Here is a 27,266-nt window from a genome sequence, read left to right on the forward strand (position 1 = left end):
TCCTCAACCAGCTTGGGAAGTTTACTATGGAAGAAAATGTACTCAGGCAAATGCCACTTTGACCTGAAACTTTGCCAGAATATTCTTCTTTCTGGTATGTGTCTTGGAGTGAATTCTTTTTATATACCAAACCCAGCCTCACTCCACCCTTCAGTTACTTCTAGTGAGTTGTGTCTTGGTAACATGCCGCCAGCCTGCAGCAATATAACATTAACAGAAATAACCATATGACATTCTTATTTATTATATGAATGTTGTTGAGGATGCTGTTTGCTATATAATATGATGTCCTCTACAAGACAGAAGAAATTCATCTTTGGTTTCAGCCCCGGGAAGAGTTATACTTCCACTAAGAAGCCAGCTCATTATTAGATAAAAACCATGAACAGCATTCGCAGATTTGATCTTTGTATTTTCAACTGCCCAAAAAAGAAGAGTCAGATGAGCCTCCTATCTAACTCACAACGGCTGTGAAGCTGGAGTGTGGTCTGAAACTCTGGCTGTAAGTGAACCTGACGCCCCAGTGGGCACATGTGAGTGCAGCTTTGTTCACTGAGGTATGCAGTGACCCTCCTTGCTCTTCACCACATGCCCTGCCTGGTCATGCTTTCCTCCTCAAGCTCACTGATGGAAAACTCAGAGTCAATTTTATGCCCCCTTCTAAAATTCACTAGGCTTCACTGTATCAACTCTGGGTTCAATCCCATCCTTTTAACGATTCCACCTTAATGCAAATAAGTGCAGAGTTTGCAGGTGCCCTTTCCGAAGGATCCAGTGGTCTGCACAGTGTCATTTCACCTTGAACAAGGCCAGAGAGCTCAACTCTGTGGGAACCCCTGAGCTGGAATCTGCAGCTGGACAGAATTGAGCAGCTCTCCTGGCTCAGGGCCGCGCCACAACTGGAAATGCTCGCTGCAAGGAAAGAGGTCCGTATTGGCTGAGAAGAGGGATGAGGAAAAGTGAAGAGAAACTGGAAATATTCATTATTACCCCACATTGAGAGAAAAGGGTCATCTCTTTCAGCAAATGAGGGGGGAAGAGCCAATTCCGGCACATTGGATTGCGAGAATTACTTTGGGGTATTTCCAGCAGAGGGCGCTCTGGTATCGGTAGAAAGCACAGCGGAGTGGTCCACTTCCTAGCTGAGAATTCAGAGAAAGCATATGTTGGTTGTCCGCCCACCTCCAAAATTTCTATACAGAAGGCACTTGGGGTATCATTCTGGGTGGAAGCCAGGGGGGATTGGAAGGTGTGTTTACACAGAAGGGGGAGATGGAGTGGAATTGCCCATAGAAATCCTTGGAGCTTTAATAGCCTTTCCCAACAAGTCACCCCTTAGAACAGTCACCAAAACCAGGTAAACTATTTCCATCAATTAAGACCTATTTTATTAATAATTTCTCCCAATATGTCATATCACTGAATCCTTCTGAATTTTAAACATTCACTCAATGTACTCATTTTAAGCACTTTTTATGGGCAAACAAGATGCCCGATGCCACGGAGGCTGGAAACATGCAAATTAAGTTTCTGTCCACATGAGTTCATAATTGAAAAGTAGGGTTTAGACAACTACACACATTACCATATTCTGCAGGTCAGAACATGGCCAACACTATCAGAAAGTCATGAGCTTATTACAGCAGAAAAGCACTGTTCCTGTGAAGCTGAGGAGAGTAATGAAGAAACTATTGTGGTTAGGAGCTCAGCAGCCTCTACTCTTGGGCAGTCAGTCTCCAGAGACCCACCCACCTCCTGTTATCACAGGCACCCAAATCCCTCTGCGGTAAGAACTGGTCAAATTCATTCCCATGAGCCTTGTAGAACTTCCAGGCGTGATATTAGGACCTTGTGTGTCTTTAATCCTCACGACAGCCATACAAGGGAAACACTGCTATTCTCGCAGATGCAGACAGTGGGCTGAGCACAGTGGTCACCTGTGACATAGCATCATAGTCCAGGTTCAATCCCAAATCTAAGACAGAAGCCCATGTGGTTCTCGTGACTCCATTCTGCCTCTCTCAAGTGTAATAGACCCCCAGTAACTGTATTTTATTAAAACACAGAGTTCTAAAGGGGAAGTGTGTAAGAGCCAGAGGAGCAAAGCCTGGATAAACAGTAGGCCCTTGCGGGGGGGGGGGGGGGGGGGGGGGGGGGCGGATTTTTAGGATGGTCCTGACCACGTGTCCCAGAGACACACGGGTCTGTAATTTACCCCTAGGTCTATGATTTCTCTAGATATACTTTTTCCCTCAGCAAAACCACTAGTTAGCCGCCTTTTTGGAATATTAATAACAGTAATTCTCAGCTGGCCTTAAATGATTATCTAGGACCTTTGTACTGAAAGCCAAGAGTCCCGAAAGGAAAACGGTGCGTGTATTTTTGCCACAATCCTGTAGGTGGCGCCCACGCACTGGTTTCAACCGAAGGAACCCAGCACTTCCCCTTCAGGAATCAGACGAGGCAGACGGCAGACATCAAACGTAAAAACTCCATTTATTCTAAGTGAGAAAGAAGGAAGGAAGTTTAACCTTGCTTCCTGAGCCTTCACCTAAAAAAGTCTCCCTTTTAATAAGGCTTATGTTCACCAGCAGGGGCCATATACTGTGCGCGGAGGGAGAAATGCCAGCGTCCAGGACACCTCTGAGCCTCAACAGCCGTAAGATCTCGAGCAGACACCTAACTTCTAAGGGTCCCTGTGTCTCACCTAGAAAATAGGAAGGGTGGTCTAGACAGCTTCTAAAGTCCCTTCACATTCATAAATTTTATTTTGTTCCCTACCCTTCTCCCCTACAAAAATAGAAAAAGAAAAAGAAACCTGAATGGTCCCTAAGGAGAATAAAGGGAATTTGTAAAAGCAAAGTTGAAAGGGACTATGGGGGCGATCCAGCTCAGAAAGCCATTGCATTCTTAGACTCCTCTACATGTCTCCCCAAAAGACTGTTGGCCCCCAGGAGTCCTCAGTTTACTCAGCCACAGGAAGCTTGTGAGACTACTGAAAAGCTCTGAATGCTGAATGTCCATGCTGGGCCTCACCCTACCCCTCAGGTCAGCCTCACCCCGCCAGTCAGGTGTCCATTTATCAGGAAGACTGATCATGCCCCCCACTTCACATTGTCACACATATGCACACTCCCAGAATTTCTATGCCCCCTCAAATCCTGTCTAGAAGGAAGTGAAATGCTCCAGCTGTGTCTAAAGTGGAGTAAACAGAGCTGTCAACTTTGTTGTTCCAAGTGCTGTACCTTTATCATTTCACATTATGAATAGCCACACTGCACTGCAGATTCCAAAACACCTCTAGTCAACAAAAACTTCTGAAGCCACATGATCCAATATACCTATTGAGCACTTGATATGGGGCCAGTGGGACTGAGGAACTAAATTATTTTAATTTACATAATTTAAATTGAAAACCAGACACTCAATTAAGTTATTGGAAAATTTTTAAATATGTTTGAAAAACTCAGACATGTGAATCTACTTTTACTTTTTCTTTTTTAAAAGATTTTACTTGTTTATTTTTAGAGAGGAGGAAGAGAGGGAGAAAGAGAGGGAGAGGAACATCAATGTGTGGTTGCCTCTCACACACCCTCTACTGGGGACCTGGCCCAAAACCCAGGCTTGTGCACTAACTGGGAATCAAACAAGCGACCCTTTGGTTCGAAGGCTGGCACTCAGGCTACTGAGCCACGCCAGCCAGGGCTGAGTCTACTTTTTCAACTGTGAATTTTATTAAATCTAAATGCAGATAAAGTGTTTCCAGCCCTGGCTGGCGTAGCTCAGTGGATTGAGCGCGGGCTGGGAACCAAAGTGTCCCAGGTTCAATTCCCAGCCAGGGTACATTCCTGGGTTGCAGGCCATAACCCCCAGCAACCACACATTGATGTTTCTTTCTCTCTTTCTTTCTCTCTCCCTCCCTCCCTCCCTTCCCTCTCTAAAAATAAATAAATAAAAATCTTAAAAAAAAAAAAGGTAAATGCAGATAAAGTGTTTCCAATGAAAACTTAGCTTCAAGGCTGAGATGGGCTCTAAGTGTAAAACACACACTGGATTTCAAAGATTTCATATAAAATATGTAAACATCTCAATAATGTTTATATTGATTACATGCTGAAAAGCTATTTTAAATACATTGAGTTCAATGAAATTTATTATTAAAAATAATTTTATTTTTTTACTTTTAACTAATGTACCTACTAGAAAATGTAAAATTACATTTATGGCTTGTATTATTTAGTAGATCATCCCGCTCCAAATTATTCCAAGTAGCTGCTAGTGTGTGAGTCTTTCCTGTACAAATTTGTCCACTTGGGTTTTTGGATTCCATTCCATTGTAGAACTTTATATTAATCCCCTTTACATTTGTTTCCTGGATCTGATGCATTATTCTAGCCAGGCCATATGGTCTTTTGGAATTTTGATCCTATATATGTGTAATCCCCTTCAACTTCCTGTTATCCACAAGTTTGATTAAGTAAAATTTATATTCATCCAAGTCTATTAAAATACTGACAACCTAAAGACATTATTAGAAATCACTTTTCATGTTAGAAATAACCCATGAATTAAGCATTTACCTTGGATGTTGAATGTCCTTTTTTTTTTAGCTACATAATAATTTGCCTAATTGAAGCAGCATATAGTTCAAACTGTATTGCCCTGGTTTGCTCCCAAAGAAATGATGGGCAGGAAGGGGGTGAGGCAATCAGGAGCTCTGGGGCCATGGCAAAGCTGCATACAAGCTTAGGGTAGGCCTAGGACTGGGGTGGGGGGTGTAAGAAGACTAAACTCTGAGATAAGCAAGACTGCAGCCTGAGAGAGCAGAATACTCCAAAAACTGGTTTGGGCTTTCTGATAACAGGGTGAGAAATGCCCTTGGGGCCTGAAGGGTGGAATTGAGACCTGCAGGTACTCTGGCCAGGTGGGAGGCAGGCACCCCTGGTGGGAGTTCAAGGTGAGTCAGCCGTTCCCTTTAACTCTCAATTCCCTTTGCCTCCCTGTCTTAGGGTCAGAGAATCTTAAAGTCAGTGGAATCTTAGACATCCTTTCATTCAAACTTCTAGTATGTTCTATAACAAACATACTGTATGGACCTCCCTGAAAAAATGGGCCGTTCCAACCATCCAGTTGCTGCTCAAACACCTTCACCAGCAGGGGGCTCATTTCACTGGACAAAAAAAAATCAAGCCTTAAATTGTTAAGGAATCCTACTTTAAATGAAGTGGAAATCTGATTCCTTACAGTTCCATCTCACAGGTCTTATTTCTGCCTTCTGAATAGACTTAATTCTTCTTCCACAGGACAGTTAATAGTGATATTTCAAGGCAGTAAATGACCCTCTTAATTATGTTCATACGCAGATGATCTAGTACTTTTAGTCATTCTTTTTTTGGCGTGGTTGTGAATCTCTTCGCCTCCCAGGGCCCTCCTCTGACCCAGCCTGGGGAGCCAATCACACCCTGCCTGAAGTGCAGTCCCAGTGCTGAGCACAGCAGCCTGCAACGGACCATGTCCCTTCCTCTGGACACTCGACTTCCTCTAGCACAGCCGGATTGCAGGCAGCCACATTATTCTGCAAACACATTTAGAATTTGCAATCTATCAAGGTGCACAGATGATTTTGCGCAATGCTATCCATTGTGTGTGTTCTCCTATGCATGTGTCTCAGACAATGCTAATCGATGCAACACATTGTTCCCCAGAATCCGGGAGGGCACTCAGATTCCTCCTCCACACAGTGCCCAGAAAGCACTGACAGTTGACACACAGATACATTTGACACCTATGTGCCCAGTTAACAGCCCCTACCCTGTTCCTCTGCAGCTGGTTTTTATCTGACAAATCAAAGGCTTTTTTATATGTCCTTGATTGAATTTGTTGATATTAGATTTGGCCCATCGAGTCTGGCTTCACCATCCACATTATGCAGTGCTTAATAGGACATCTATGACTCAGTCCAATGGTTTCCTTTCATCTTATTTTTCTTTAGTATTGCTCCCTAATGGTCACTGGAAATTATCTCTTTTATTATCTTGTGCATTTATTGAATGGAGTTTTATGTTCATGTGACATTAGCTGCTTTTTAAACTTATCTAGCACTGCTTTTGATGCCTATTTCAATGACAGACTTTCATTGGGACTCTATGGGACACACGCAGCAGCGGATGACCCAGAATGTGCAACGTGCTCCCAATGTCCCCTGCCGACGTCAGCAGAAAGGAGCCTCTTCCATCTCTTAAACTGGCCTGATCCTCTGTTCGCCTCAATAATTTTCACCAGGATCAGCAGGCTCCAGGATCATCCATTCACATTTTCCTGTTTCATTTTCATTGGCATAGAAGCTGTGAGGGCCAAGGCAGAAGACAGGAATCCTGACAAATGTAAGCTTAGTTGCCCCTGTTGGCCTCCCACAGGGCTCTGCAGTCGGGCGAGTGTGGAAATGGGATGTTCTGTAGCTGAACTTTTGCACCACATGTAACACACCCAGGGAGGGAGACAAAGAATCATCACATTTTAATCTCTGGTTCCCCCAAAACTGACCATTGAGGCTCCATGTTCAGTAGCTGGAGGCTCTTAGGAGCAAACCAGACCTTTGTGGGAGTTGCTTTTCAGTGCACTGTAAGTCTTAGGTCCCTGAACCAGTATTTCAGTCAAATAGTGTTTTAGTGGCTAGGAATGTGGATTTTTACACACACCCCCAGCTTAATCCCACTGTTCCGGAAGGTGAGACCACATTATGTGGAGCTTCAGTCACAGACTTCCCGTAGACATGCAAAAAGATAGAATACGGTTCACATAATTCCTTCACCTCTCCCTGTCCTTTAGCCAGCCACCAACTGATAGGGGACGTGATACTCTGCCAGACAGACAACACTCTAATTGAAATTACCCAAGACAACAGTGTGATGAAGTGGTTTGAGCATAGAAGCTGCAAAGAGAGATCCATTTTCCAATCCAACTAGGAAGTTAATGATTATATGTCACTTCGGAAAATCATCACCTCTTTGTTAAAATGAAAACTAAGTCCAAATGCATGTTGCTCTGTGTTGGGTCAGACCCTCTCACCTTTAAGGGTGGAGGTCAAGGCCTCATTCCCACCCTGCACTCTACCCCTTTAAAGGAGCTCTGATAAAGGACAAAATAATGTCGAAAGATGCATAATTTGGAAACATTGGTAGAGAATGGAATTGTCCATGGAGGGAGAAATAGAGCTCAAAAACCCCTGTGCCCACCAAAAAGTATAGAAAAGAGGGACTTCAGGGCCCCTCCAGATTGTGGGGTGCCCTCCCCCAACAGGCCCTGCCAGACCCCTGTGGCACCCAGATTACGAAGCATGCCCATAGCAGGCAGAATGCAACTGGCTCTTCTCAGGGCCTTAGGATGTGAGGAAAAAAGAAATTCTTAGATTCCCATACTATTCTCCTCAGCTTATCAACGGGAGACATAATAGGAATTTGGGGAAAACTTGTAGCAGTAATTAAAAAAATAAAACTTTTTTTTTAAGAAAAGAATATTTGTCTACATGCCCCTTTAGCCCAGGAACCAATCATCCCAATAAGGGCTGACAAGGGACTTGGACTGTGGGAATATGGAAACCAGTCTCCCAAAACGATGAACATTCTAGAACCAGGTGGCACTAGACTGTAGTGAAGAGTAGAATCCTGGAGTCAGGTGAGCTGGTTCTCCTTGTCAGCTCAGCCTTGTAAGGACAGTGTGACCCTGAGCCTCAGCTCCCTTATCTACAAACTGATGATAGTTCTAGTATCCACCTCAAGGGTAGAATCCAAAGGCTTGAAGCTCATAAAGAGATTATCCAGGGGGAAGTAAGTGCAAAGTAGGAGCTCCTAAAATATTGGCCATTGTGATTATAATGAGCTATACAAGGTGAGGTTAGAATCCAGGGATTTGGTGTCAGTGTAATCAGGCTTTTAATTCATATTGTAAATACCCACCTGGAGCCTCAGAAAGGGGAGCATTAGAGGACAGACTCCCTGGGGCAGCCCCCAGAGGGAAGAGTTAAACACTGAGGAAGCTTCCCGGTAAGGGTAAGGTCACATGGGCTTCTACCTCCACCCCCAGCAGCAGCTCAGATGGCAAAAATACTAAGAGCTGGTGATAGAAAGGACGAAAAGTCAAGACCCCGGGATGCTTGTGTTCTAGTGTGGAGAGAGAGACAACAAATAAATGAACCAGTACAACTACTACACAGTGATGTAAGTGTCGTGAAGAAAAATAAAGCCAGAGAAGGGGAAAAGAGGGTGTTTAGAGGTGGGATTTGAAGTGGGCAAGGTCTCCTCAGGGAGATGGCATCTGAGCAGAGAACTGACCCAAGTGAGCAGCAAACTGGATCCGTGGGAGACAGCTCCCCACAGAGGAGGAATTCATGCCAAGGCCCTGAGGCCGAATCTCTGTAGTCAGCTCCCTGAGGACCCTGGGGAGTGTGCAGGAGGAGCTCCATTAAAAAGGCAGTCTGCCAGCCCACAGCTGCACTGTGGGCTATACCTTCTAACAAACGCTGAGTTTTTGTACTGTAGCATACTCATTTTCACTGTCTCCCTTGCCAGAATGCAAGCGCCACAGCACATGGATCTCGTCTGTTAACTCTCCTGATCCATGCCAAGAACCTAAACCAGTCCTGCACAGAGCATAGGACACACAATAAATGCTTGGTAAATGAAGGAATGTCATGTAGGCTGAGATAAAGACATGGGATTTGTTCTAAGGGCAATGAGACTTTGAGCAGGAAAATGGCATGATCAAATTTGTGTTTTTGATTGCTTAGCTACTGTAAAGGTGGGGGGGGGGGGGCAAAATTGAATGAATGAATGGAAGAGTGATTGAATAAATCCCAGAATCCACAACTCCTGATTCTCAGGTGCCATTCAAACCGGAAGCTACTCTGCTAATACTAGAGAATTAAGCAGCACCCTCACCACATCCCACCCCACTCCATGGCTCAAAAGGCAGGGGACTTCCAAACGCTAGCAAACCTCCAATCATCAGCACCCTGAGTACTACAGAGAGAGGCTGAGTGCTTCTGTAGTTGATGTCTGGAGCACCTCTTGGGAATTTGCAGAGGAGGAGCCAGAAAAGAACCAGGGCAGCCAAGGGAGCCTGGGACCAGCAGAGAGGCCTTGCCTGAGACATGCCCGGCTGGGGGCCCCACCAGCTTCCTCCTGAGGAGCTGGCAGCCCAGCCTGGGCTGCACTGTATGGTATCTGTGCTCAAGCCAGTGCTCAGAAGACAAAGGTCTCGGGCTGTTGTGCATCCAGCCATTCCAAATTAAACTTTTTGGTGTTATAAGGCCCTGAATTAAAGAATCTCTGTAGGTATTGATGAAGTTAACTATCTCATAGGGAAGAGACTTCTTGGAAAATTGTGTCCAGATTCTGATGTCCAGAGTACAACACCCCCTACATAATAATGGCCCCTTGATACCATCTGGGAGTGCTACTGTGTTCCACACACTTTCTTTCATGTGTAAGATTATTTTGATTCAGCAGCTTTACTCAGGTGTGTGTGATAAAGAGCAAAGGCTCTGTGTATATTCCATACAGTGCCATATTCACTTTTGGGGGCATTTCATTTTTAAACACACAGAACAACTGTTCACCTCATTTCATATCAACAATTGGGCTAATCAAATGAGCATAAATGTTCACCTATGTTCTTCTCTTCGAAACGTACCAGTAGTATTTCTTTGCCTGTTAGCCTCTGGTTTCCTCTTATGGTTTCTATAATCCTATACAAGTGATATATTACATTTTCTAAAACCTTTTAAAAGCTTGAATTTTGGTAAATTAGACCATATTGTCTTTCTCCTTTGGAAAAAGAAATTCCCATCTTGTCTTTTACCTAAATCACTTTATGGGCCATTAATTGAATAGATAATGTTTCTCAGCCAAGGGTCAGTCACCATTCTCAACCTGACAACCACCCCTGATTACAGAGAGCCATCAGAGAGGGGTGACGCCACACTTTCTTGAAGAGCACAGACCTGGCTGAAATCAGAAAACTGAGCATCTTAGTCTCTTCTTCTGCACTTGCACGTGGGATCATTGAAATGGCTACCTATTTTTTCACTATTTTATAGTGAATCTTTGTTTTAACTGGAAATTCTGAATATCAAAAAGTCTACTGGTATGACAGTTTGGTTTTAGAAAAGCAGGGGATGTATCTTACCCTTTAAGATTCAAGAAATAGCCCTGGCTGGTTGCTCAGCTGGTTAGAGCATACTTTGAATATCCCAAGGTCATGAGTTCGATCCTCAGTCAGAGCACATACAAAAATCAACCAGTGAATGAAAGAATAATTAGAACAACAAATGGATTTTTTTCTCTCTCTCCCTTCCTTTATTTCTCTAAAAATTCATAAATCAAAAACAAAAGTTTGAAGGTGGAACAACAAATTGATGTTTCTCTCTCTCTCTCTTTCTGTCTATCAAAAAAAAATCAATAGATTTTTAACTTTTAGAAGAAAAAGGAAGAGGTGTTCTGTTGGGCACACATTCTCCTCACCTCACTTCATCTTCAGGACACAAAATCATGAACAGAGCTCCCAAGAATGAGGAGCAGGATGGGGAGCTCTCCAGGAAGAGTGATTCAAATAATGCAGAGACCTGAACTAGCTCCCTTGAGGCTGAACCTTTCCACAGGAGGTGAGTATTCCTCAGAGCCAGGTTCTTAGGGAAAGTTTCCATCTATGCTTAGAGATTGAGGTTAAAAGGCATTCCTTTGAGGTTTGATATCCAGGACAAAAGCCCCAGCCACAATTTTAAGAATTTACACTTGCTTCAACTGATCTGTGTCTTCTCTGAGGATTCTCAAACCCAGTGGTGGAGACTGAAGGATACAACACACCCACCAGAGAACAGGCAGGCTGAAACCCTGTCACGGGTGGAATGGTGTCATCCAAAACCCTGTAGTAAAGTGCTAACCTCCCCTCACCTACAAACGAGGCCTTGTTTGGAAATAGAGTCAGTGCAAATGTAAGAGTTAAGATGAGGCCACCTAATCCAATGTAACTGGTGTCCTTATAAGATGGAAGACCACCGTGTGAAGACAGAAGCAGGGATGGAAGTTAAGCCAAGAGCTGGGGCCACCAGCAGCTGGAAAAGACAAGAAAGAGGTTTCCGGGATAGCTAAGTCCCTGCCAGTATCTTGATTACAGACATGTAGCCTCCAGAAGTGTGAGAAAATAGGTTTTTGTTTTTTTAAGCCACCCAGTTTGTGAGACTTTGTTACTGCAGCTCTAGGAAACTAACACAAAGCTGGATACCTACAAATCACACCCAACCACACACGCACCATCACTTTTTCCCACATTTATTGGGAGTACTGAAGAAATGATTACCTGTCATCATTTCATATTTCCCTAAGTGTTGACAAAATTTAAATAACCTTTGCCCTGACCCTGTAGCTCACTTGCTTAGAGCATTGGCCTGATACTCCGAGGTTGCAGGTTCCCTCCCAAGCCAGGGCACAAATAAGAATCAACCAATGAATGCGTGAATGAGTGGAACAAGTCTGTCTCTCTCTCCCTCCCTCTTCCTCTCTCTCTCTCTCCCTCTAAAATCAATAAATTAAAGAAATTATTTTTAAATTATAACATTCATTAACAAAATTATCTCTGGCTGGAAGGTTGCCTTTTTAGTACATGAACATCCCTAACCCCTACCCTCAATCTAAGCCCAGTTTTGTTCAGATGCTCCTGACTCAGATTCCAACAAACAAATTAAAGTCAGGAGTGATGCGTCATGACTCAAGGAAAGTGAATGGATTCTGCATTTACTTTCTTTCTCTTTGAAGATCAGCTTTGCTGGGGGATGTTACCAGGTGTTTTCAGAAGCTCATTAAGCTTTTCAAAATTCCCCTGTGCTTCCGGAAGGTCATTAAAACTTCGAAGCCATTCCCTCCAGTAGCCAGGGAGGGTCTGAGAACCCATCTGCTGCTGCCTTATCATCTCTTTGAAATGAAACAGGACAGGGCTCTCAGCTCCCACATGTGAATACAGCATCACAGGTGTGATCCCTATCTCTCTCATGAGTCACCTGCCTCTTTAATTCAGTAACAAACTGAAAAGAGTGCATGCAAAAGGCATGAAGCACCTAACTAATGAGATACCTGATGAGTTCACTGCTAGGAGTAACCAAAATTAATTGGCTAATAGTCCTCCCTGGCGAGGCTTCATGAATCAGTGGGAAAAAAATAAATCCAAAAATTGATTTTCATGACATGGAGAAATTGCTGCTTCCTTATTCCATTTATAGACAAAAATGTTAGCAAAAGTGTTGGCTGGGTTATGATCATACCACATTAACAAAAATCTTAAGAGAACAAGAAGAAAGTCAATAGTCTAAGAAAATAATTCAGGAGCTCATGAAAGCAAATGGCACGTAGCATAAATAGTCCAGTAATGTTGAGAATTAAGTGTTGCACAGTGAATATATCTCTTTTTGGATGAAGATTGGGGAAAAGTTTGAGTTTTATATATATTAGATCTTGGTCAATAACCTTTGAGCACTCGATAAAAATGCTATAATATTGCACAGCGGACCCCTCTTATACTATCATTTGTGTGAGAGCGGGAGTGAGTTCTGTCCAAACTGCAGGTTGTAGACATTACTCCCTCCAGGTTTATGGAAGGGCCTAACGTGGCCCTGGTCAAGGCTGATTAGTCCCACTGGGAACCTGGCTCAAAATGCAGTGAGCAGAAACCTTTCCTCCTTAGGAGACCTTGTGTACTGTTGGTAGGAATGTAAATTGGTGTATGGAAAAAAGTATGGAGTTTCCTCAAAAAATTAAACATAGAATTATCATATGATCCAGCAATTCCATTTCTGGGTATACTTCCAAAGGAAAGAAAAACAGTCTCAAAGGGATGTCTGCACCCCCATGTACACTGCAGCATTATTTACAAGGGGCAAGACATGGAAGCAAGCTATGTGTCCATCCACAGATGAAAGGATAAAGAAAATGTGTGTGTGTGTGTGTGTGTGTGTGTGTGTGTGTGTGTATAAAGACTGGGAATCAAACTGGCAACCCTTCGGTTTGCAGGCTGGTGTTCAATCCACTGAGCCACACTGGCCAGGACTGGATGTCTTTGTCTTATAATTAACATCCTACTGGTCACCAGGAGAAAGGACAGAATATAAGTATGAATACATTTATTAATTTATGTGACATTTGTTGAGAACTTTCTACATGCTGATGTATTGGTTAAAGATTAATAATAATACCATCATGATCTCATTTAACCACCATAGCAATCCCATGAGACTGATGCTATCATTCCCATTCTATAGAAGAGGAAACTGAGCCAACTTTGGATGAAAGTCACAGTGAATAAGCCCAGTGTGTCTCTAAGAACATGATTTTTCTACTCTATTCCAATGGTTTTGCCTTCTTGGCTTTAACAAGTTCAAACTAACAGAAAACTATAGATAAAAATACAATGGAATAAGTCAGTGTATAGCAGGGGAGATGCACAGTGCTTTGTAGATCACATAAAAGGGTCAAACAGTTACTCTGGGAAAGCTGATGGTGGAGAGAAACTAAATAGGACATAAGAGCTCTCAGTCTTCAGGGAAAAGGAGTTATTATCCAAGTCAGTAGGGATGGGGAAATCAAGGAACTTGTAATTTTCCAACCTGTGAAAATGACCTGAGCATATACATAGAGGCCTGGAGCAACCCAGATCATTCAGGAAACCTCACGTCAGTGGGTTTATCGGGAATGATGGATACTTGGCATTGAAGCTGGGCAGTGGGGAGGGGCCAGATCATAAAGTGTCCTGGAAGCCTCAGGAAGAAGTTCAAAATACATTCTGAATGAAGTGAGGGGACCAGACAGAGAACTGAAAGCAAAGAAGAGACATGATCAGGGTATGTTTTGGAAAGTCACCCATGAGGTTCTGAATTAAAGTGATGATTATTCCGTGAAAGAGGGAAGATCTGACAGATAATCTACAGTTGGATGGAGCAGGACCAGGTGACCAGTGACGTGGAGGACAAAGAAGAGAGGTTCAGGGCACGGAGTAACTCTCAAGTTTCTAGTGATTCCATTAAATGACAATAGAGAACTCAGGAGGGACTCAATTTGTTGGGAAAGGAGTTCAATTTGAAATATAAAAAGGGAAGGCATTGGAAATAATTGATTTGGATCTTAGAAGAAAGATCTGGCTGGAACTGCAGAATCACCAGTGGTGGTAGGAAGCACAGAGGATGAATTCACTCAGAAATGGCATGTAAAGAGGAAAAAGGTTAAGGAACAACTCAACTGTGACTTTGTGCAGTGAGTGTGCGGCCAGCACTGGAGCCTGACATACTGGGCTCTATCCCAGCTCCGCCGTGAAACAACTGTGAGACTCAGACAAGGAAGAGCATCTAAAGAACCCATGTAGAGCCTGTCCCCAAGCAAATACTTTGTAAATGTAGGTTATTATCTCTACAGGAAAACATTTCTATGTTTTCAAAAGTTTATGACTGTATGTAAGTATAACGCCATGTCTACTAAAATTAAATAACAAGAAGATGACTATAACAAAGAGGAAAGGGAAGAAGGAGGAGGAGAAAGAAGAGGAAGAAGCCCTGGCTGGTGTGGTTCAGTGGACTGAATGCCAGCCTATAAACCAAAAACTCACCAGTTCAATTCCCAGTCAGGGCACACGCTTGGGTTGCAGGCCAGGTTCCCAGTTGGGGGCATGCACGAGGCAACCAATTGATATATTTCTCACACACTGATGTTTTGTTTCTTTCTCCCTCCTTTCCCCTTTCTCTAAAAATAAGTAATTTTTTAAAGAGGAAGAAGAAGAAGAAAGAGAAGTTTACTTCTATTAAGCACTAGCTAGATTTCAGAGTACTGGGTGTTTTGCAGTAGTCTCTTCAATCCATGTAGCATTTCTCTCATTCAAAATTATGTTTAGTATTCCCATTTTACAGATGAAAAACTGAAACATTGAGAGGTTGATATACTTGCTCAAGGTCATACATTCATTAGAAGCATGAAGGGGTGTGGGAATGAAGGAAGAAGTTCTTGGTCCAGAACAGAGCTAGGAAAGGCATCGCCAAAATGACTTTCTGTTCCACATGCCCATACCTACCAGGAGATGTCTGTATGTGACCAATGTCATTGAGATTGTTCTATCTAGAACTACGACCACGGTAAATTTGCCATCCCATAGTCCTAACAATGATGATTACCAAAGATGCCATAGGTAGAAAGCACACTTCTAGAAATTTTGTTCTATAAATGTATGACTTTAGTTGATGTTTCTTGCCTCTTTACAAAAGAGGCAAGACAAACGAAAAGATAAATTGTGAATGATTAGGCTGTATCTCGTACACCGTAATTGTATTCAGGAGTACGAACAAGGTTGTTCTATATTAGCATTGTAAGAAGAATAAATTTACAACCCCACACAATTTCTATTTTTTCTTTAATTGTTTTATTACTTGAATGGCTAGTAATGTAAGTAAAAAAAAATTTAATGCTTCTTTTTCTTGCATCTTTATTTGCATTTCTAAATTTACTTAACAAAAGATAGTCTTATTTGCATAGCTCAATCCTGACTGCAAAGTCTATCGAACATACTGGAAAGCAGACAATAGCCCCGCAGGGTTAAGGTATTAGAGCATGACCACCTTTTATTGTTTAAAAGATGGGCTAAGTGCTTCGTTTTAAACTAAATAGAGACCCCACCAGCACAAAGAACCAAAGCCAGTCACGAGTCCAAGCAACATCCTCACATAACAATGAGAACAGAAACTCTGAAAACCCCTCAATGTTTTAAAATCACGCCCCCCAATTTTAGTCATCATCGTCGTCGTCGTCGTCATCATCATCATCATCATCATCATCATCATCATCATCATCGGAGTCCCTTCTTGCTAACCACATTGCACCAACTGCAATTATTTTTACACAAATTAATTCATATCATTAAGTCATGGTGTTTGGTCTGGGTATTTCCTACAGAAGCACTCAAGTCTCATCTGTAGATTATTAACTACATCCATTTTTGACCTTTTTATTTTTTCATGAGACACTAATCAATGAGTGGACTAATAGAACCACAAAGGAAAAGTGAAACATTTGTGAGCAATGATTTATCCTCTAAAAGAATGATTAACTGACAGATCCTATTGAATGCCAAAATCTAATTAAAAACATTAAATTTAAGGGGAGGGTGGTAATGGGAGGGAAGTGGGGAGGGTGGGAGGGGGGACTGGATTGGGAGTAAAAAGGAGAAAACTGTATTTGAACAATGATTAAAATATAAAAATAAATAAATAAACATTAAATTTTATTCTTAAACTGATGCAGCATAGAAAAAGTTATAAAATAAACATTTTTGTAAGTCCACAGAGACAAAGCCTACAAAAGTATGCCGTGAACTCCAGAGTCAGTGGTTATGGTTCCTAGTAATGCTCCGGGAAACTTCGTGAACTTAGTCTCATTCCTAATCTAACATAGTTTTCTGACCAAAACAGGAATACTGGTGCTAACCAGATTCAAAAATATTGGGAAGGAGAGTGAGATATTTCATACACACTTCTGTAATATTTGAGGTTTTATGATAAGCACACGGTACTTTTGTAATCATATGAAACAAGAATTTTTTAAGAGTTTATTTATTTATTTTTAGAGAGAGGGGAAGGGAGGAAGAAAGAGAGGGAGTGAAACATCAATGTATGGTTGCCTCTAGCACACCCCATACTGGGGACCTGGCCTGCAACTCAGGCATATGCCCTGACTGGGAATCCAACTGGCAATGCTTTGGTTTGCAGGCCTGCACTCAATCCACCGAGCTACACCAGCCAGGCTAGAAGTTTTTTAAATTAAACAAATATTTGACAAAACGCTGACCTTCACTAATTTTCAAAAAAGAAAAAGATATGTATGCAATCTTTTTTTCTCATTTATTTTAATTTATTATTATGTTAACTTAAGAAGAGTTGGTATGCTACCTTCTATGGTTATATTAGTTCCAGGTACACCATACAGTGGTGCATGCATTTGTACGCCTTACACTGTAGTCACCCCACTAGCCCTAGTAACCTCATCGATCACTGTGCAAACATGTCAGAATAGTATTGATTATAGACCCTTTCCTTTTACACCTCCCCCATAACCCCTCCTTCAATCCAGGTAACCATCACTTTAGTGTCTCTCTATGAACCTGGTTTTGTCTTGTTTTAACGCATCTATTCTATGAACGTTGTAGTTATTCTCCGCCCCTTACAGAACTTCTGCTAGGTACGCCTTCCCATATTCCGATTTTTCATTCCATTCTTCCACCTCCTCCGTCACACTCCTCCAAAGTGTTGTGCTAGACGGAAACATGTTTTTGGAGTTATTTTCCTGAACCGCGTACAAAGCCGAATCCCAAAGTCTCATCTCTCCTCCATGGATGAAAACTAAGTCCAAGAATCTTGAAAGACAGCACAAAACAGAAGCAGTTTCGAAAACAGAAGTTTGATTTGATTACATTCCTTTTTCCTTTAAATTCTGATTGCCTTTGCCTGGTTACTTGTAAGTTTAATTTACATCTAATTTCCTGTTTGACTATTCACTATATTTACACAAAGACTTTAGGAAGAACTGAAAACAGCTCAGTTTGTATCACCAGTTAAGATGAGTCTCCAATACTTTTTTCCCTCCCTCTGTAAGGAATTTAAACTTTTCTGCCTAAAGATAATATCCTGAAAAAATTTTGCTTTTTCCCTTATGTTAAATTATGTATTTTCTTCTACACTTTACACAGTGAAATAATAATTGACATTTTTCACGAATGCTCCTTCTCTTGCCTGCTGACCTGAGTTGTGTATTAGAACCTTGCTCACGTGTCTGTGGCAATAAACGGAAATGTTTATTTGTAAGCGCACCCTAGACTACCGTAAGTCTCTGGCTGATATTTATTTTTTATTTTATTTAATTTTAAAAAACTGTGCACGAGTTCTCTGACTGATATTTGTACTGTAACACACACACACACACACACACACACACACACACAACTATGCTAGAGCATTGCGTCCCTTGACAGAAGAAAGCTAAAAGGTAATGAGTTTTATTAACTCTCATAATGTCTGCAAAGTAGCTCAGCATTAAAGTATTGGATCTCTTTTTAGTCACTCCCCAAAGACCTACTTACAGGAGCAAAGGCATCAATGCCTAATTGATCAGCAAAAGGCCAGCAGATGCAATTTGCTTCCAGTCACTTGCTGGGTTCTCTTACAATTTCCACTACATGCAACGAACCTACAGAAACACGCACTGCCCTGTACCGGAATCAGCCAGACCCATCCCCAAGGTGCGTTCAAAGCTCACGTTTAATCGGAAAACCTTTACAAGAGTTTGTGAGATTCTGTGGCCTGGACAGAAAAATTCCGAGTCATTCTGATCGTTTGCAAGGAAAAAAGACTTGAAAGCAAAAATGAAATGAAACAAAACTTTGAAAACAAAGAATAAGACATTCGTTTATGGATTGGTGATTCTAGTATGTGAGAAAAGCAGAACTGGAGTCCTTTGTGGACTTTGGTCTGGAGGCGAGGTTGCTCCTTCTCTACTTGTGTTGTCCAGTTTGTGTATTTGAGAAGTATGTCTTGCCTTTTCTTTGACACAGGGGTAGCACCATTAACATATCAGTCTTGAGCAAGTCCCTTCACTGGGAGTAACTCAGTTTCAAATGGACTAGAATCAGTAATTGTCAGGGTGGGGCTACCAGACCTGCAACAGCATTTGGATTTCTGTAGGAATGCAAATTATCAGGACCCACCCTAGATTTACTAAAATGGCCACAGTGAGTTGGGGCCTAGCAATCTCTTTTTTGTTTGTTTTCTTTGAGAAAGAGAGAAGGGGAGGGAGGGAAAGAGAGAAACCTATGAGAGAGAAACATCCATCTGTTGCCTCTTACAAGGCTTGCAACCCAGGCATGTGCCCTTGACCAGGATGATGTCCAACCAACTGAAAGCCATGGATTAGGGCCCAGCAATGGGTTTTAACAAAATGCATTCTGAGGCCTGCTACAGTTTGAGAAGCACCAAACTACTCTTATCCTGGTGCTAAAAAATAACCTGGGACCCTGATTAAAAGGAAAGATTCCCAGAGCCCTTCCCTAGAGACTCATTCAGTGGAGTCTGAATTGTAGCCAGCAGCCAAGTGCATCTTTCCCTCAGGCAAGTTCGGGAAGCTCTGGATCTGGTTATCTCTGCTGGGCTACATTCTAGGTCTGGTTTTTCTTTGTGTCTTGAGGAGAACAGTGTTTTGAATGAGGGAAAGGGAACAGTGAGGTTGAGATGAAAGGGTTGGATCAGAGTTTGACTGAAGGGGACAGGTGAAGATAAAGAGATTGTGTCTCCCTCAGTAAGGACATCCTTGTCAGTAAAAGACAAAGGGGTGAAGGGAGACTGACTGGGCCACGGAGCCTGTGTGTGGAGACACAAGAAACATGAAAACACAGTTTGGTTAGACTTTGGTTGCTAACTGACATGGCTTCCAGGCAAGAAGGAGATAAGGAAAATAGTATGAAATTGACCACTGACCCTGTTGGGATAGTCTTAAATCGGTGTCCCTAATGTAAGGGACTGGGTGCCTGCAGTGCTCCTCCCTCCACATTAGATTTCAGTGTTGACACTAGAAACAGTGTCAGTGAGCGGAGGCCCTCTGATGTGCCCGCCGGCCGAGGAGTAAGCCCAGGAGGACTTCAGGCCTCTGCTGACAAATGCCTAGGACTACACCCCTCAGGTTTCTTTCAATAGCTTTTTGGATCTCTTTTTAAAATGCAGGAATTGAGTCTTAATTATCACAAAAATTCTGCTACTGGCCCTGCATACCTCAGACACTTTTTGCAAGGAGAAGATTTAGGGCCCATGTCTAAGTAGAATGCTCATATTTTATTTTCTTTTTAATTTTTATCTATTGATTTTTTTAGACACAGAGAGAAAGAGAGAGCAACATCAATTTGTTGCTCCACTTCTTTATGCATTCATTGGTTGCCTGAAGAATGCCTACATTTTAGACGGTTTAAAAGAGCCCTTAAGGCTGTCTTGTCTGTTTAAAATGGATAGAGAACCAGGTTAGAGGGTATGAAGATAAATAATAAATGAGTGACAGCTCAAGACCACAATTAGGCCAAGGTTAATAAGCCTCAATCCCACTGGGTAAAGAATCTCTCTTTGGAAGGAGATACTACATACGAGTATGTGTATTTCACTGATGTACCTGTTGGCATGTCTTTCATTAAAAAAAAACTAAGTCAAAATAAAATCAAAAGAGTATAATCTTGATGAAATTAAAGAGCCTATTTGCTTAGTGTTAATTGATTCATGTGGGAGAGAGAAATGAGCTTTTGGGTCCCTTCTAAGTAGATTACCAGTGTTAGATTGGCAGTTGCTTTAACTATTAAACTTATTCTTATATTCTATGCAATAAGCAAGTATAACATAAATTTGTGTGTCAGTGTATGAATTTTTAATCAGTATTTGTCACAAAAGCATTGTTGTAATATATTCATCCTCGGCATCCCTGATCTGCCCTTATCCATAAAGTGCTATAGCTGAAATCCAGTGGGAAAGGATACATAAAAGCAAATGCTTTGCTTTGGCTGGGGTGGGGGGTGCGGGATCTAATTAGGTCCTCTTACCAAATTGGCTAAAGAATAGTTTCTTGCTCCTTCTCCATGTCTCCCTATGACCACAGGGAAAAAAGACATTGATGAGCAATAACCATTTGCTATTCTCTTCTGAAGAGTAGGATGCAGAATGTAAGTTGTCTTAATCAATAAGTGCCATCTTCTCATTCTATACAATTCATGTTAGGGACCTAAACAGAACATTTAAGAGTTAAAAATACAGCATAAAATATTTCTCCCATTGTACAGAGCAATAACTCCAGAACCCCATAAATGTGTTCAGGCGAATAATAAAGGGATGAAGGGTTAAAACAAACAAACACTCCAGGGGCCAAATTGCATGAGGCGCCAGACAGACCTACAAGCACCACATGGCTTCCCTTCCAATACTGATCTTCATTTGATTGTAAAGATTTAGCTAAAATAAAAGATTCTAACACTGCATTTCTTAGCTTAAAATGCAATCATTCCCATCAGGTCATTTAGCTGAGTTAAGGGACAGTGGCCTTCAGCATCAGAAATGAAGATTATGATAGCTATCTTTGTTTCTTGCCCAATAAACTCACTGTTCATGTTTTTATTTTTTATTTATTTTTATTACTTTTATAGAATTTATCGGGGTAACATTGGTTAATAAAGTTATATAGGTTTCAGGTATACAATTCAATAATATATCATCTGTATATTGTATTGTGTGTTCACCACCCCAAGTCAAGTCTCCTTCCATCACCATTTATCCCCCCTTTGCCCTCTTCTACCTCCCTTAACTTCCTTCATTATTCATGGTTTTTTTTAAAACATATAATCTTTATTATATTTTTTCCATTACCATTTAGTCCCCTTATATCCCCTCATGTTTTTATTTGACTGTCAAGTAAAAGATAACCAATGATCACCAAAGCTGAGAGGTTTCAAGAATTACACAAATTTAAGAGTAAACTATACAGTTCAGAATAAAAAGACTGATTTTCCTTATACTTTTCTCTTTGGGTTCAACCCCATTATTTCTTATACTTTTCCTAAAGGTCAATATGATCCTTTACTTAGCCTGTTAATATGTCAACTAAGAATAGAGTATATAACTAAAAAAAAAAGAGCACAATTTTGAAAATTTGGCTTTTGAAGTCAATATACTTGGCCAAGTACATAATAATAACCCACCATCAGAAAAGACATGTTCTAGCATACAGGTAACAGCCAATTAATTTGCAATTATTTGTAGAGTGATTATTATATACACTTAAACTCAAGTGTGGAACACTTCAAGCTCGCATTAATTAAAAACCTTTTCAAGCATCTGCAATTGCTTAGCTGTTATGTGGAGCAACCAAAAAGAAAACAGACAACTATCAACCACAAACCATACTATGGTACCTGAAAGTCAAGATATTTACATAGCAAACTCTGTTACTCAATGAAATAAGCTGAAGAAGGATGTGTTCTGATGATTAACTAGCCTCAGTAATGATTAATATGTTTATCAAAGTTGGATTATCAATTCTCAAAAAATTGAAATATGATTATTAATTTTATAACACCAGAAGTATAGGGAATGTAATATATTCTTCCTTGCAGGGCTTCTGAGTCATCATTAAAAATGCCAGTCATGCCCAGACTGGTGTGGCTCAGTGGACTGAGTGCCAGCTTGTGAACCAAAGGGTCACTGGTTTGATTCCCAGTCAGGGCACATGCCTGGGTTACAGGGACCTGGGTTGCATGTCCCCAGTTGGGGGTGTGTGAGGGGCAGCTGATTGAGGTATCTCTCACACATTGATGTTTCTCTCCTTCTCTTTCTCCCTCCCTTCTTCCTTCTCTAAAAGTAAATAAATAAAATCTTTAAAAATAAAAAATAAAATAAAAATGCCTGTCATTGTGTGGCAGAAATGAAAAGGTGCAGTGGTTCCAACACAGAAAGTCAAACAACCCAATTAACAACAGCAGGCAGAGGACTTGAACAAATATTTCCCAGCGTTATACAAATAGACAACAAGCACATGAGAAGATCATCAGTCATCAGGGAAATGCAAATCATAATGACAATGAGATACCACTGTACACCTATTGAGATGACTACAATGACAAAAATGGAAAATAACAAGGGTCATCAAGGACTGCTACCTTTTCACATAGCCAGTGGGAACGTACAATGGTACAGCTGCTGTGGGAAAGTTTGGCGGTTACTCAGAAAGTTAAAGATAGAATTACCAGGAGACCCATAAGTTTCATTCCAGGGTATATAGCAAAAAGAGTTGAAAGCAGGATTCAAATACCTGTACACGAATGTCCATAGCAGCACTATCCACAATAGCCAAAAGGTGGAAACAACCCAATGTCTTTCAGCAGATAAGTGGATGAACAACACATGGTCTATACATATGGGGGGGATGCACCTCGGCCACCAAAAGGAATGAAGCGTACCACAATGTGGATGAACTGCGAAACATTATGCTGAGTGAAAAAAAAAAAAACCAACAGACACAAAAGGTCATATTGTCTATGATCCCATTTGTAAGAGGTATCCAAAATAGGTAAATCTAGAGACCAGGGCAGAAGAAGAGAGGAATGGGGTGACTGCTTAGTGGTAGTTTCCTTTTGGAATGATGAAAATATTTTGAAATTCTATTGAAATGGTGATTGCACAACAATGTGAATGCACCAAATGCCTCAAACTGTACATCTTAAAATGATTCACTGGATGTTGTGGGAATTTCCCCTCAACTTTCAAAAAGGGGCAGTGTCCTCCAAAGTATGATGCGTGGGCCTCAGGGTCCCTGCCCATGTTCCCAATGAGCCTGTGGGATCGGATGAGTGAAAATATTTTGCTCATGTTTGTATTTGTCTCATCATTTAAAATTTTAATAATATACATAGGAAATTATTATGGATTAGGTGAATAGCATTTCTAAAGCAAAAATATAAACATATTGATGGTGTTTATCAAAAAGTTTTTACTGATAAGGGTATATAATTCAAAAAATTGGAAATCACTAACCCACTTTAAGTTAACAAACCACAGGGGCTCTGCCCAGTAGGTGCATTGCTTGAGTCAGATGTTTTGTGGGTACTTTTTCTATATATGTTTTAATAGGCACAGGACATGTTTTAACATATAGCTTAAAATTTGCCAGGCCAAAATTATTTGGCCTTTCTTCATGTTATAGAATTATAGTGTCTTATTCTTCCACTTGCTATAGTAGATCCAGGATTTTCTTCCAGGAGAAAAATGCAGCCTTACCTGAGGGCTCTGTCTGCTTCCCCTCGGGGGAGGGGTGATCTTGCCTCCAGGTGTGTATCTGTAGCTGCATCCAATGAGAGGATATGCGTTCTCTCAACGACCTGAATGGCCTTTAAGCCCAAAGGGTCTGCAGTTCATGTGACATAGTGTGAGGTCTGCTCCCCTGGCACCTGCTGGGGACCCAACTTCCAACTCAATGCAGCTCAATACTTGGCCAAAGGCTGGTTCAGAGGAATGGGATTTATTTAGAGAATTTTCTGGAATCTATGGAGGCCTTCAATTCTGCTCTGATAGTTTACATGCTATCCCTCAGCCAGAGCTTCAGGGAATGGTGAATGCAGACCACATCATCTTGTTCCTGTTTGCTGGTATTATGCCATCAGCCTGGGTTGAGGGATGTTCTAAGAAGGGGCTCTACAAACCTAATTATTTTATTTTTATACAAATGTCCCTGGGGATGCCTGGAGGAAGGGCATTCAGGTGGACGAAGAGCGGTTGTGAAAAGCAGCAGGGAGGAGCTGCCTGGTTGCTTGAGGAGCATCGAGGAGCCATAGGGACCTGAACAGAAAGAGCAAGGAAGAAAGAGAAGGGGTGAGGTCAGAGGGCATGGGGCAGATTGTGCAGGTTTTGTAAAAACAGCAAAACAAGGAATGATTTACAGATGGACGGACAATGGGGAAAGCAGTAATGTTGGATATTGTACTGGCAGGTCGCAAGGCTATTTTATGATGTAATCTGGCTAAAATGATAATGAAAAATAAGAGAGTATTGTTTGTCACACACTTATTTATTCCACACATACATATTGAGTCCCTAATATGTGCCTTGCTCTATTCTAGGTACTGCAGACTGTTAACCAGACAAAACACACAAGTTCTCTGCCCTCAGGAGTCAGCATTGCGATGGGGAGAGTTTTCTAATCATGTCGAAGATCTAAGTGCTACAGGAAGAAGACTGTGCAGACGAGGGCTCTGCAGAGGCCACACTAGGACCACTGCAGTTGGGAAAGAGCTGGAAGAAGTGAGGGAGGGAGCCTCTGTGCACACTGAGAGGACTGTGCCTGCCGTGTGGCTGGAGGGGAAAGGTCGAGTAGAGAATAGTGGGAACAGGAACAGAGGCACTTGGGGACAAGTCACATGGCTCAGCAGGCTATTAGAACTTCGGATTTCGGCAGCTGCAGCGAAAGAGTTTGGCACGATGTCTCACACCATTTTACTGGTACAGCCTACCAAGAGGCCAGAAGGCAGAACTTATGCTGACTATGAATCAGTGAATGAATGCATGGAAGGTGTTTGTAAAATGTATGAAGAACATCTGAAGAGAATGAATCCCAACAGCCCCTCTATCACATATGATATCAGCCAGTTGTTTGACTTTATTGATGACCTGGCAGACCTCAGCTGTCTCGTTTACCGAGCTGATACCCAGACATACCAGCCCTATAACAAAGACTGGATTAAAGAGAAGATCTATGTGCTCCTTCGTCGGCAGGCCCAACAGGCCGGGAAATAGTTAGTTGTGCTGGGAGAATTAGGGTTTGGGGTGGGCTTGGAACACAGGTGTGTACAGCAATCTGTAGTGGAAGTTTTGTACTATAGTAATCCTGTTTCCATTTTGGTACACTCTAGTCAGGATTGAATGTGTTAGATGAAATGTGAGGATCTTGTTCAACCTGAAACTCCCATCACCTATTTTTTTTTTCTTTTTTTTTTTTTTCTTTTTTTTTTACTTAAACATTGTTATGATGATTTTGAAGGGTTTTACTTTGTCAGTTAATGTTCATATCTGCTTTGTAACATTCACTGTACTAACCCTTCTTCAAGTTGGGGTGGAGGGTGGTGACACAATTTAGTTATGTCCTAAGATAAAGTCTTAGTACAAAATGAATAAATGTTCTTTAGTTAAAAAAAAAAAAAAAAAAAAAAAAAAGAACTTCGGATTTCATTAGGAAGTGAGGTGCAGTTGGAAGTGACCAACTGACTACAGAGATGAAGAGTGGCCGGACCTTATGTGAAAAAAGAGCTCTGACCCGCATTCTGCTGTCTTCGGCTCAGGAAACCAACCCCTGAGTTACAGCAACCAGGCCAGGAGGCCCGCCTACTATAAACCAAACATGTGGAAAGCTAGATTGCTATCTCTAGTAACAATCCAGGAAGTTAAATAATCACTTCTGTAACAATTGGCCCAAACTGGTCAGACTTGATTAATGAATACCAGCTTCCCTGACTTCTGTCTGCACTCCCAACTTAGAACCAACCAGAGAAGGTCAAATATGCTCTCCTGCCAATCACACAAGATGCCCTCTTCCAGGTATCCCGCCTCCAGCTCCCTCATTGCACAGCCTCCTGTCGGGGCCCACTTGGCCTTCCCTTTTTCACAGCATAGCCTTCCCACCCCTCCACCAGCCATTTAGTCTCTGCTGACATGCACTTGACAGTGGCTGACTTCCTTGTACAGCAAGCGCTGAATCAATAAAAGCCTTTGTTTCTCTCATATAGTTGGTCTCCATTTATTCCATAGATTTTGAATAGAAGCGTGACATATGATCTGCCTTAGGTTTTAAAAGGATCATTGTCACTGTTGTGCTGGGAACAGATAGTACTTGGCGAAGGGAGGGAAAAGACAGAGAAGGAGCCCCCTTACGAGCCAATGACTGCATGGCTGGGTCCACAGAGAGGTGACGGAAGTTCAGACCTATGGAGCAGCCATGGAGGTGGTGAGGGCTGCTCCGATTCATAAGATGTTTGGGTAAGGCACAGACAACAGGGCTTGCTGGCAGATTCAGTGTGGGGTAAGAGACAGGGTGAAGGATGGCACCAGGCTTTTTGCTCCTCTCTGCTTGCCGACCAGTTTGCTCGCTTTTGCCTGAGCAACTGAAAACCAGAGTGGCAGTTGCTACAGTAGGGATTATAGGGAGCCATTCCGTGTGGCGTGGGAATGTAGCTCAGCCCCACTCGGACAGGCCAGTGAGTTGGTACACAGGAGCCACACCCACGGATAGTTTTTCCCATGGAGAATGAGGCTTGCATTGTACCTAGGCTGCTATGAGACTTTTTGCTAAAACTCCCTCACCCTGAATTGGGGCAGCAAACATTTACTGCATATCTTTACAGTAAGTTCCTAAAATCTGTGCTAAAGCTCCCAAGTATGAAGTGTAACCAGTTCAACCACTTTTCCCCTTGGTCTGCAACATCCTTCTCTTTGAATGAGCAAGATTCTTTCCTTTGTTATCTGTAAAAGGTAATCACTTACAGTGAACCTGTGCATAGTAAATGAGGACCATCCTAGATGTAATGTACCCAGCAAAACAATAAAGGCCTGTCCAGGCAGGGGTCGGGGCCCTCTCTCTCACTAAGAGAGTGGCCATGCCGTCCCTTTTTGTCCACAGGACTTCTGT

The 27,266-nt window shown here is 41.9% G+C and overlaps 1 protein-coding gene and 1 long non-coding RNA gene across 2 annotated transcripts; one reads left to right on the forward strand and one right to left on the reverse strand.

The window, feature by feature from the left end:
* Positions 1-13,748: 13,748 nt before the first annotated feature.
* Positions 13,749-26,997, reverse strand: LOC118501725. The gene is made up of 3 exons (XR_004904377.1): positions 26,848-26,997; positions 26,084-26,086; positions 13,749-13,759 (listed from the first exon to the last, which is right to left on the reverse strand). It is a non-coding gene; the product is annotated as an uncharacterized LOC118501725 (long non-coding RNA).
* Positions 25,031-25,740, forward strand: LOC114514639 (enhancer of rudimentary homolog). Its single transcript, XM_028533858.2, has one exon. The coding sequence runs from the start codon at positions 25,067-25,069 to the stop codon at positions 25,379-25,381; it is 315 nt and encodes a 104-aa protein (XP_028389659.1). The 5' UTR covers positions 25,031-25,066; the 3' UTR covers positions 25,382-25,740.
* Positions 26,998-27,266: the final 269 nt, after the last annotated feature.

This window comes from Phyllostomus discolor, chromosome 7 (genome assembly GCF_004126475.2).
Source record: "Phyllostomus discolor isolate MPI-MPIP mPhyDis1 chromosome 7, mPhyDis1.pri.v3, whole genome shotgun sequence".
Classification (NCBI taxonomy): Eukaryota; Metazoa; Chordata; class Mammalia; order Chiroptera; family Phyllostomidae; genus Phyllostomus; species Phyllostomus discolor.